Below are 12799 nucleotides of genomic sequence, written 5' to 3' on the forward strand. Positions count from 1 at the left end.
ATCACAAATGCTAGAATATGGCAAGTGATCTAGTTACAGTGACTATGGATGCCTCAGCTCCAACCTTATAATTGATCATCATGTGGAAGATGATTAATGGTCTGACTCAACATCTGTTTAAGTCAATGGTCTTTGAATTAGGCCCTAACTGTCACATAGTGCCCTGAATGACCAGAACTAAGTGCATACAATATTTATGGCCAAACCCCAGCCTTCAGATGTGTGCCAGAAGGACTCTCTGCCTACAAGCTCCCATTTATCTGAACAGATTTGGTGTCACCCAAATTGTTTGAATAATCAGGAATCTGCTATAACTTTATTTAGACCTATTTAAAGACATTTAACAGCTTTGCCTTTTTTCTTTCTTCGGTGCTGTTTCAATTCAACCTCAGCACCATGCCCGGAAAGCCCACCAGGCAGTGATTTTTCTCTCTTCCCCGCCCCCTTTTAATGAAAACTGTTTTCACAGTCAGTTTGCTTTCGTTATTATTTTATGACTCTCTGTGAGCTTTGGCAGTGCTGGAGCGTTTGTCTAGTCTCTCCCATACATCAGCCATCTGTGCTTTATGGAGAAACAATGAAATAGATTCAGTTGCTTGACTAGCATCTGTGCCTAGCTGTGTCTGGTTTAGGTCCTGATCCTGCCACTGACTCCAGGTTGGCAGACATCTGTTCCCTCATGAAGACCCATTGACTTCAGTGGGGCTCTCTGCGAAAACAGGGGTCTGCCCATAGAGAGGCCCCAAATCAGGAAAGTGTCCCTGTTCAGGAAAGGCGCTTTGTGGGACTTAAACACATACTGGCTTTAAGCACGTGCTTAACTTTAAGTAAGACTTAATCATGTGCTTGAAGTCAATGAAGTCTGTCTATATTCAGGAAAGCACTGTAAACACATGCTTAAATGTTCTCCTGAATCAGGGCTGGAGTCGCTTGCAGGACTGGGGCCACAGATTCTAAATGCCTCTGTGCAGGGACCATGTGTTTCTCTATGTTCAGCCCCAAGTATGATGCAGAGCAGGAAGAATCCAGCAGCCATGGCAGGGCTGAAGGACATTGGGTAGAATAGTTGTCATGTGCAACAACTATTTCAATTAAGCCACTCACTGGATTAACATTGTCTGAATTCAATGTAATTTTTGCTGTCATACAATATTGTACACATGAGACCAGTTCATTAAACATGTAACTCAAAACATGAATCCACATTTGCTATATTCTTTGTGTCTGCTTTTCTGTGGTATAGGAAAGAAACAGTGTAAACAAACTGTCAGGAAAGACATGCACTTTACATTGAAATGGACGATTAATAAAGAAATCTGGATGCTTTCATTCCACATGATGCAGCTCATCTGCCTTTTAATGTCCAGGGAAAGCATCTACTTTATTTATTTATACATAAATAATCTTCAGAGCAATTTATGTAATTTCTTTCCTATGCTGATGTCCAAGTATTCTTCCAGAAAGCTATTAGTAATCCCAGCTGCAGCCAGGGCCATCAGTGAGAGCAGAACCACCACACTCCAATAAAAACCTGTTATCCTAGAGGAGGAAAACAGAAAGAAACACAATTACAAGATGTATATGCTGTGTGCGTTTTGAAACTTTTAGTCTACACCAGCTGATCAGAGCTGTGCCAGAGAAAAACGAGCCATTGATGAAACTGGTTTGAAAAATAAATGATCTTTTCACCAGAAAGTGATTTTTGCTGGGAAAATTAGTAAATTTTCCTCTCTGAAAATGGTGATGTTCCCCCTGAGGTAGTTATGTGACAATTTGCAATTTGTTCCAGGGTGGGATTGATCACAGCATGAAGAATTAGTCACTGATGTGGAAATGGAAAAATGTCACTGTGATGGGGTGGACTCCCCACACTGGCCCTGCAAGAGCTGGATTAGGCCAGGTGGGCCCAGTCAGCTAATTAGACTGTAGAGGAGACTTAGGCTGGAGGCAGCTAAGTAATGACAGGCTCACCTGTGCAGGAACAGGCAGGGCATGTATAAAGCCAGGTAGCACCCTGTAGAGAGGGGGGTTACTGCAAGGAAAGGCTGTAGGGAAGTAGGTTATAGTCATTCCTGGTGCGGAGGGAGTTGGAAGCTGGCAAACCCAGAGAGGTGAAAGCGAGATAAGTAGGAAGAAGCCCAGGGAAACAGCTGCAAGAGGTAGGACTGTGGCTGCCTGTTATAGGGTCCCTGGCTTGGAACCCAGTGTTGAGGGCAGGCCTGCGCTCCCCTACTAGCCACTGGGGAATGGCAAGGGCAGGAGGTCTGGAAAGACTATGGATTCCTTAGAATGGGGGAACTTTAGTGATCTGGCTGGAGGGGCCAAGCCACGAAGAGGAAGCTGCAGACCTGAGAGCGAGCAAGCCAGCGGAGCGAGACAAGATGGGAGAAGACCATATCGGAAGGAGAGTGCAAATTGGAAGACCTAATCCCCAGGACAGCCAGCAGGAGGCACTGCTTGTGGTGAGTGGATGCTGTGACAGTCACCAGTTACCAAATTTCATAATTCTCAGGAAAATATGAAAAATCTTTCATGCAAACAAAGCTGGGAGGTTAGTACTGCTCTGCTGCAGGTGTGTGTGTGTTGGGAGGGGGTTGCATACTTGTCAAGCTCTGGGCAAAAGGTGAACTGCCCAAAAGGTGCAGGCACCTCTTATGTTTACAGATTGCAGCCTTACCACATGCAAACTAGGGTTTGTATGTTCAAGTCAGATAACTACACATGCTACGAGCTCTGGGAGTTAATGTGGTGTCACTTAATTTGTGCACACAATTGTGGGTTTTGCAGCTGCAATGGGAACATGTGGGAGGCTCAAAGCGTCCTGTGTGGCAGGCAAGTAGGGGAATAATTATTTCCAGTTACCTACAGAGAGGCAAACTGAGGCAAAGGCAGATTGTGTGACATGCTCAAACTCACAGAGAGAGTCAGAGTCAAAGCTGAAATTAAAACTCTCAACTTCCTGGTTCACAGCCCTGTGCACAGGTCACCTGATCACAGCTCTCTCCCAAGCCCTGGGCACTGTGTGAGATCAGCATTGGCTGAGACAGATCATCAATACTTACTGAAGGTGGCTTTTGTTGAATTACCAGAAAACATTCGCTCTCATGGTCCTTTGGTACTTCTGGTTCCCACCAATGGCAGAAAATGCAGAATTCACGTGCAAATGGGAAGGAAATTTTAAGCCAAAGTTTTTGTTGGCTCTTTTTAAAACCAGTTTTCCACTCCTCAAAAAGAGTGAAATATCCCAGAGCGGGCTGAGAAATGTTGGAAAATCAAGCATTGGCTAGATGCAGTAGGGGGCCCCCAAACATTTTTCAAAGAACGTTGTTGTGCAGCGTTTTGGGATCCAAATAGGAGTGGTCAATGGAGAAGGATACTAGCAATAAGGAGAAAGGGATTTGGATGCTGGCAGTCTGAACTGGAACAGTACAGTGTGTCCTGCAACTGGATTGCTCCGGGGTTGCTAATTGGATACATAATCTCACAGCTATAACAAGTTAATGATTCAAATGCAGGTCAGACTGGGACTGACCAAAATTCATCACCAGTTGAGGATAGTTCAATGGCCTATGTAAAATGTATGGGTGGTCTCCGTCCAATTTCTAGTGGACAGGTATCCTCATTACAGCTGGCACCTTTGTCAGTCAGTCAGAGCTGAAGACTGAATTACCTTCTTACGGATAGGGCTGTCATCTCCGGGTTGAGATCTATTAGCAGAGTGGGCAAACTGGCACTGCCTCTGTCTGTCCGGTACATGTTTTGGGCCCAATTCTACAACCCTTACTGAGCAGTACTTCTGTGAACAGCCCCACTGAATGTAAGGATTGATCAGCATGGGCAAGGGTTGCAGAAACAGGCCCTTTCACTCAGATCCTCAAAGATATTTAAGCACTTAACTCCCATTGATCTCAATGGCCGTTAGGTGCCTTGAAGATGTGGGCCTTTGTGAATAACTCCGTTTTCCGGGGCTGCCAGTCTGGCCTCTGACAGCAGCACTGAACTCAGCTTAAATAAGAGCTGAAAAAGAGTTCCTCCAAGTAACAGAGCAAACCCCAGTACAATAATAGACCCAGGCAATACCTTTGTTTCCTTGAGTATTCCTTAATAGCTGTGGCCCTTTCTGGTTTTTCAGAGGGTTATCCTGACAATTACATCTCTGACAAAGGGCAAATTTTAGGGTCTCATTTTATCTGGGAGTCTCTCTTCCTCATTCCTTAGGGGCAGGAAGGAAGCCTCCCAAAATGGGGCTACTAACTGGCACTGGGTATTTTGAGGAGCAGGGAAGAGGCAGGAGGTTAGACTCAAGAAAGTGGATCTGGAAAACATTTTGTTAGGCCTCTAGTAGCGGAGGAATGGACTAGAGAATTGTTCCCTAATAATGTGTGTTAAAGTGCTTTCCCCCCCTCTCCCCTTCCAGTCTAACTGTAAATGTCTCCAGGAATGGGGAGTTTGTCTTTTCCTTGTCTGATTTACTTACAGACTGTATTCAGTTTTAGAAGAAGATAGGCATCATAGATGAGGTAGTTTCTTTAGCCTATCTGGGTTAATACAGTACTGAGATGAAAGAGGAAACAATTTGTGCAATCAGTGGAAGCACCAGATTTTGAAATGGAGAGTGGCAGGTAGAGAGATCTTGCATGGATTCCAAAGCTATTGCACATTTCTGCACACTCAAGCCTTTAGAAGAGTAGTTTAAACACTGTAAGCTTAACGCTCATTAACTTGTGCTTATCTAAAGCCTCCTCATCTCATGTTTGGTGAAAGTTCCTCTAACTACAAGGCCAAATTTGCGTGCTCATTCCCACTGTGTATTTTGTGTGGGCTGCATAATAAATGTTAATACAATGATTTTACTATTAATGAATGGAGGAAATGCTAGCAGTGGTACAAGCTGGGCAGGTTCTGGGCAAGCTTTGCCTCAACAGTCTCCCTATGTAGTGCAATCCTGGCCTGCAAAGCTCTAGGCTTTCTATTTCTGGGCCTCTTCTGTGCACATATGCCAACCCTGTTAGACACTGTGGTGCAAAGTAGGCACCCACAAGGCATTGCACTGAGACCATCAAACCTCCTGTCTCTTGCGACCAATAGCACATTCACACTTTAACCTAGGCTTCAGCTGCAGCAGCCAGCTACCTTCCCTGAGGGTTTTCATTTCAGACCTCTTGCTGACACTTTACACATGTTGCATTCAATTATAGTCACTTTTCACTACCAGTTGTTGGCAATAAGCCCAGCTTCAGACCACAACCTGGAGCATTCAACTTAAGCACAGATGGTGAGTCCTCCTTACCTTCCTTTTGCAGACTCTGCATATCCATGGAAGTATTTGTGACGGGTGTACATGTACACCAGACCCACTAGGGCTGCCAATACTGAAGGAAAAAAGAGATGAATGGGAGAAAGTTAGTGGGGAATTTAAAAATTAGGATTGGAAGGAACTAGTCACTTTGATTTTATTTATGTGGCACCAGGGTTTTTTGGCATTTGACAGATATCTCAATCTCTTGCTGTAAACAGTTACGTTTTGTTTCTGAACAAAATGTTTTATCGACTTATTTTATTTGTTGCTGTTAATAATAATAATAATGTTTTGTATTTATTATTAAGCATCTTTAGGCGAAGGATGTGAGAATGGTACACACTGTAATGAATTAAGCTCATGTGATATCCCTCTGAGGTAGGGAAAATATTATCCCCATTTTACAGTGGGAAGGAACTGAAGACCAGAAAGGTCATAACTTGCCAATGGTCACATGGAAGTCAATATCAGAGCTAGTCCCAGAATCCATCTCTTATGTTTTTCCAGTTCTGGGCTTGTACCCACAAGCCCACCCAGTCCCGCCTTTAACTAGCTGATTATTAGTGTACAGGAGAGTTAATGGACTGGAAGCTGTGAAAACTTTTTCTTCTGCAATTCATAAGCCTACTCGCTTTGGGGTGCTTCACTTCACTGCCTTACCACTGGCCTCAGCCATGACCTAGAAGAACTACTCTTCTGTAAAGGTAAGAGGTAGATCGGTCCCCCACCATGGGACCCATTTAGAGAGTTCACAATTCAAGAGAAGTGTCCAACATTTCTGGAGTAAACCAAGAAAGGGATGAATCAATTACAGTAGCAACTAGCCAGAAAGCAACGGAGAGGAGTCTAAATATGATGCACTGTACATAAGAGATAAACAGGTTCAACAACTTCTGAACCGCAATAGAACTAGAGTTCAAAGAGGCAAAATGAGTCAAAAGTCTGATAAGTCTCCCTGTCCCCCACCTATGGGATTGTGCCACCAACTGGTTTCACAACTCTTCAATTCACTCTGAGCTGTTCAGGGCCTGATCTCACTTACACTGGTGCAATTTCAAGGATTGAAGCAGAATTATTCCCTGGTGTCGAGAGACTGGAATCAGATCCTTGAGACTAGACCCTGATGCTTTGAAGAGGAGGGAACTGTGTGGCCCCACTCCTCCACTTTATGGAGTCTTTTATCAGCAAGATAGACCTGAATCAGCCTATGTAATGAAATCAGTAAAATCACAGTAGTCACAAAAGTAATATCCCTATTACTCTGGGATGCCTTTACACCATCCTAGATGAGCCAGCAATAGCACAAGCAACTACATAGAGGAAACTAAATACCTGCAGTATCTGTTTCAGCGTTTTTCAGATTTAACCCTAGCCAGCCCTCCTAGAATCAGTCACGTTGTCCTGTGCAGGGCATGTCTGGGCAACAGGTAGAGTCCCCTATTCTTTTAGGCTAAAGAAATAATTATTTGGAAAAAAAATAACTTACTATATTCCACATTGATGTCAGTGAAGAAGAGATTACTGCATGCTGACTAGGAAAAATAATTAAAATGCCTCTCCCTGCCTCTCAAAAGGGAGATACTACAGCAAGTGGCTCTGCTGTTGGCTAGCAAACACTTCTGTCTTTTCCAAGGCCTGACTCTGATTTCACTTATACAATTGTGTGGCCCCATTGATGTAAATGGCATTACTCTGGATTTCTATTGGCAAAAATGAGATTAGAATCTGGGGGGGGAGGGAAGTTAGCCTCCAGAAGGTGCTTTTTTGTAAGAAATCACTTATTACCTATAAATAAAGAGAAATTAGCACCTTTAATGATTGTAAAAAATGGAGGGAAAATTATTAGCTGGGACAAGAGAAGCCAAAAAGGGGAGGAAACTAAATGGCACATGTACTTATGCATCTTCTCTCCAGCCACATTGACTCCTCTAGGCCAGAGCACCGGCCTGAGAAAGAGTTGTTAAGAAAACAGAGACGAGAACAAAGGTATTGTTTTAACAGAAGCAGTCACAAAAGATCTAGCTCCAAATGGAGCCAATGCCATCATTACTAGGAGATTCCTGGACAGTGGCACCGGACTGCCTGAGTGACTGGGAAAGCCACACAGGCCTGGCCCACATGAACACATTCTGAATAGAAGTGGGCAAAATTTTTCAGATTGTTTATTTGCCCCCCAAAAATGCGGCTTTGGGTTAACCAAAACAATGCAAATTTGGGTCGAATCTGAAGAATAGTTCTCCCTCTCCCCCCCCAAAAAATCCCGAAAAGTCAATTTTTGTTTAAACATTTTCTAAATTTAAACATTTAAATGTTTGTTTCAAAAGATGGTGTCAAAAGTTAGCTGGATGTATTTTTTTAAGAGGGGGAGAGGGAAGGGTAAAAGAAACCTGAATATGAAACACTTTTTAAAATGAAGGGGAAACATTCATTTCAGGTTGGAAGAAAATGTTTTGACACAAAACAAGTTTTTTCTCCTTGAATTTCTATTTTGATCACCAAACTGAAAAATCAATTATTTGCTCAGTTCCAATTCTGAATCCCCCTTTCCAGCACTGGTGCAGTTTCCCCTGTGCTGACAATACTGTTGTAAGTGCTAATGTAGACAGGGTCTTTTCAACTCCCTGTTCTCAGCAGTGTTAAATACAGGGGTTAAAGTAAGAAGGGGTGCAGCCCTCCCTCTTCTGCTAAAAGAAAAAGGGGGTTCCCCTTCTCTCCCTGGCTTGCTCCCCTTCTCCTCCTCAGCTGGTACAGGCAGAGTTCCCACTCTTGTTTCAATCTACTTTAACCACAGAGTAAATCTGAAGATCTGCAAAACTCAAATAGATTTTTCATGACACGGTGCTGAAAATGCCTGAGCATGTGTAGGCCACATCTACAATAGCGCTCATGCTGTTGCACAACTGTTCGAGTGTAGACATGGCCTTAGAATGGCAAACATTCACAATCCCACTGAAGTCAAGGTCAAGCCATGAGCAGTTTGGGCCCCTGATTCCCAGGCTGTGAAACAGGGTTAATACTTTTCTGCCTCACAGGGGAGGTGTGGGGCTTCCTGTTTGTATAGTGCTTTGAGATCTCTTGATGCAAGGCACCATACAAGGTAAAGTATGATTGTAGCTATTGTCATATTCAAGTATGTGTTCTGACAAGCTTGGCTGCCTTAATGCACTCAGTTTGGGATCTCTTGAGCAAAAGTTACCAGATGGCATGTGGTGGCTCTGTCTCCCCAGAGATGAAGTGGGTATCAATAATCCCATTTCACTTAGGCTGTCAAAATGGACTTTAACCCTAAATTCTGTGAGGCCCTTCTAGTCTAGAGCTTTTCAATCTGATTTTTAAAACTGTATCTGTTACAGGCAAGATTGATATCACATCCTATTATTAAGGATGCCCGACACTTCCTATTATATGGCTCTATTTTTGGTTGCTTACAACTATGATCAACTTAAACATTTTGGCTAAAATTTTCTGTCAAGTGTTTGTCTCTGACAGAACTTTTTGAGGAAAATTTCAGCCAAAATGGTGGTTGTTTCCAAGAATGAGGCTAGGCATAAATATGTTTTGCTGATGCTAAAAAAATTCTGGTGACTTTTTCTTTAATAATGTCTAGCACACTCCATGCTTTCAAGCAATGACATAAAATTTGGCATTGGGGGGTGGCTTTTGTACCAGGGATGTGCCTTTTGCCATACTTGTGAAAATCTACTAGTATCTGGCCACATAATAAGCCCTTGAAAAACTGAAGTTCATATATGCTCTGCAGAGATTCCTTAGATTTTAGCAGCTAAATTCACTGAAGATGCTGTCCACACTAGGCACGCACTAGAATTGAGGCACACCTTTAACAGTGAGGAGAAAACAAAATATTGAATAACTGATCAATAAGTGAGCATCATCCAGTCCGTGCACTGAATGAGGCAGGGGGTCATGTGGGAAAATGAGTGTGTGATGATATCCTGAAAGACTGCATCATAATGCATAGGCACAAGGGGTTGCACAGGCAACCTTATTTCTAGCATTTCTTAACTTTTTTGAGTGCTTGACTTCACTACCATAATGTTTTAAGTCAAGTACTCAGATTGCCTGTGCAACCCCTTGTGCCTATGATTTTATTTATATATACATAAATAAATTAATTGTGGTCTGACTTTGTCCAGCAGACATCAGAGGGTAAGAACCAGGCACATCTAGTTTTCATTCACACCACTGTAATTCCCCTCGCTCTTATATCTATATATCTCTATCTATCTATTTTCCCCCTTGCAGCAGATTTTACTTCCCTGATCCTGTTGTATTTGTAGGAGAACAATTGGGGGATGAGTCAGAATCACATTGCATTTCCTATTACAAGAATCATTCCATGTATCAGTGTGATGGCTGTTCATCCCACACTTTCTCTGAAAGCATTAATGCAGGCTGAAAATGGGGGTAATTAACCTAACAGCCTTCAATGGAGAGGAATGAGGTGGCTAAGCAATCCTCTGACTGAATGAAGACGCCCAGCTGAGGAGGAATGAGCTGGGTTGAGACTATAAAAGCAGAAAATTGGCAGTAGAAGGGGGCTGCTGGGAAAGTCTGCAGTCACTCCCTGAGAGAAGAGAGGTGTCTTTGGGCTGGCAAACCAGGAAAAGGGGGAAGCCAGGAACTTGGAGTAGAGGGCAGGCCCATGTTCCCCTGCCAGATGCGGGGAATGGCACTACAAGGCATGAATGAGTAGACTATCTAGAACTGCTGAAGGAAGACTTGAACTCTAGGGCTGATTTACAGTCATTCCATGTGTCCCCCCTTCTGGGATGCCAAAGAGGCAGCAGCAGCTCATGAAGTGAAAGCGGGATGCAGACCCAGAGAGAGGCGGAGGACTGCATGCAACCATGGGAAGAGGTGTCCACCTTGCATGCTCTTCCCCAGAACGACCAGGAGGAGGCGCCATCCTGGTGGTGAGCAACCCCATCAGAATCAGGTTCTCAGCTGGAGGGGGAAATGAGAACTTTACTTTCTGAAATGAATGGAGAAAATGAGCTTAAATACTGAAAAAAGGAGAGTGTTTTACCTTTCTGGGGTAGGGGGAGTACATTTGACTATGCGGAGGCTTATTTTCTCTTTGGAGAAGCATAATGAAAACTATTGTTCTCATTAACAATGTACAACACAGGTTTTTATTACAGATTAACAAATTTACCTTCTGAACACTCCTTTGAAATATTAATAATAATTTACCATACTTACTAGTGGCATTACGAGTTAGGAGGGGATTACATATGTGAAAAAGAGAAGACTATTTATGCTAAATTTTTGCCCTTGCATATTTTGGGTTCCTACTGGGAAGTTCTCACATATTGGTCTGACCTAAAGCCTAAAGAAGTCAATGGTAAATACATCAAGGTTCGCATCCTTAGTTTGCAATGAGTAAAAGTTGGTAGAACAGAGACATGTAAAATACCAAGACCATTCCAGAGCCTATTTACTCTTCCTCATAACACAAGAACAAGGGGCACTCAGTGACATAAAGAGGTAACACATTTAAAGCCAATAAAAGGACATTGAATTAACCTCAGGGTACAAAGGAAAATATTATAGCTAATAAAACATTGTTTAGGCCAAAATAAAACAATTGTATTTACCTTGATTGAAAAAACAGCCTGCAATCCAGAGAGCAACCAGGAAGATTGGATAAAACTCAACACAGTTTTGTCTATGGAATAAATTAATAGGTTACCTGAGCAAGAAAAAAAATGGGTGGGAGTTTCAAAAGCTCTCAGCTTTGACCAAATGCTGTTCCGAGTGAAGTCCATGCCATTGGCTTTGATGGGAGCAGAGATTGGTCAACAATGAGCACTTTTGAAAAATCTCACTCTTGTCTCTTTACAAATATGTACAGTTCTGTTCCTATCATTGTGACTGAAATAATAGGCCTTGGTCTGAATATCCCTATGGCTATAGTATCAAGCATGACAAGCACATGATAGAACTTCTAAATGATTACAACAGTAATGGCCTGAAAACACAACTTTAAAAGTTGTACCTGATATCACTTTGTTTTTTTCTTTTCCTTTGCTCATATTCAAAATTTTAGTATTTCTTTTTTATTTAAGGCAGCTTTCTATAACTGGATATTTTTATTATCCAGTAATGTTAGTTACATTAGAGAGGATCGCTTTAAAATAATCCTTACATTGCACATAAAATGTCACACTTCAGGGCATAAGCCAATCACTAAATGAAATGGTCTAGGACAGAGGTTCTCTGACTGTGGTGGTCTGCAAGCTCCATTCAGATGGTCTGCAGATAGTTCCCTCTTAGGTGCGTGCCTGGGCGGCTGCACATAAGAGAATGAAGGGCCACCTACCTAATTAGTGGAGCTGTGCAGGCATGGCTCCACTAATTAGGTGCCCGGACCCTGGAGAAGACCCTCGTGTAAGGTGAGGTGGTGGCCTTGAGGGCAATAGGGGGTAGGTGGGAGGGAGCAGTGGGGTGGGGGAAATTGGGATGTGCAGGGCTGCGGCAGCCAGAGAAAGTGTGACTTTCCCCAGCTCCAGGACTGCAGCTGCTGGGGAAAGACCCCCCTCCCCTCCTTCTCAGCCCCAGCTTGGGACTGCCACAGCGGGGGGGGAGAGGGCACATCCATCACTTTAGAAAGGTAAGACTACTGATATTAAAATGAGTTGTGAGCTTCTATTTGTAGAATAAAAAGTTTTTTTTAATATAGTGCTTTTATCCAAAGTGCTTTACAATAGTTAGCTAATAGTACAAACAGCAATTTTCAAGTGGTCCGCGAAGAAAAAGTTTGAGAACCACTGCTCTGGGAAAATATTCCCACCATGGGCAGGTTATTCCACAATTGTCCACTGATCCACTTTGGATCACCTTCCCTTGATGCATCTGGTATTCGCCACTCTGAGAAAAGTTCCTTGACTAGATGAACCACCAGATAGATCCAGTATGACAGTTTCTATGTTAAACCAACCAAACCTAAATAAAAAGCTGGAAGCTAAATGATGTGACAGTTGAAGCTTTAATTAAGCTTCACAGTGAGTGAACTAAGTGGGTTGACTGTATATCCAGTGTACTCTATTCAACAATAATTGCTGAATGGTTTGGCCTATGTCTGAGACACTTTTATGTAGGTGTGTAGTTTGGTACTTGTGACAACTATTGATGTTTAGCTAAAAGGATATAAAAATAGGTGTCTCACCAGGACAAGTTAATGCTTAAATGCTCATTAATTTTTTAAACTCAAACTAATTAGCCAATTTATTTGTATATTTTCAGAAAATTCAGTCTTTCATCACACATGCTATAAATTTGGGGAATATATTTTGTAATCTTCATTAAAAACAAAACGGCTAAAACCCTGCTTAAAATAAACCCAAAGCAGCCTTAAGTGTGAAGTTTTGACCAGCACCTTCACATTAAATAGCTCTGATCTGTTGTTCCATTTCTCTATATGTGTTGAGTAGCCATAGTGTATTGTCTGACGGAACTTTCTGTGATCCCCTTTTCTTC

At 42.6% G+C, this 12799-nt stretch overlaps 1 protein-coding gene across 2 annotated transcripts in view; it reads right to left on the reverse strand.

Annotated features, from left to right (window-relative positions):
• Positions 1 to 1114: 1114 nt before the first annotated feature.
• The window catches only part of MGST2 (microsomal glutathione S-transferase 2), a 59911-nt gene continuing 48226 nt past the window's right edge, over positions 1115 to 12799 (reverse strand). For both annotated transcript variants that reach the window (XM_054028819.1, XM_054028818.1), the window contains 3 exons: positions 10918 to 10988; positions 5291 to 5372; positions 1115 to 1539 (listed from right to left, as the gene is read on the reverse strand). In XM_054028819.1, the coding sequence (XP_053884794.1) occupies positions 1407 to 1539; positions 5291 to 5372; positions 10918 to 10988 (286 nt within the window). In that variant the 3' untranslated portion in view covers positions 1115 to 1406. The remainder of the gene's footprint in view (positions 1540 to 5290; positions 5373 to 10917; positions 10989 to 12799) is intronic.

Source organism: Malaclemys terrapin, chromosome 5 (genome assembly GCF_027887155.1).
Source record: "Malaclemys terrapin pileata isolate rMalTer1 chromosome 5, rMalTer1.hap1, whole genome shotgun sequence".
Taxonomy (NCBI): Eukaryota; Metazoa; Chordata; order Testudines; family Emydidae; genus Malaclemys; species Malaclemys terrapin.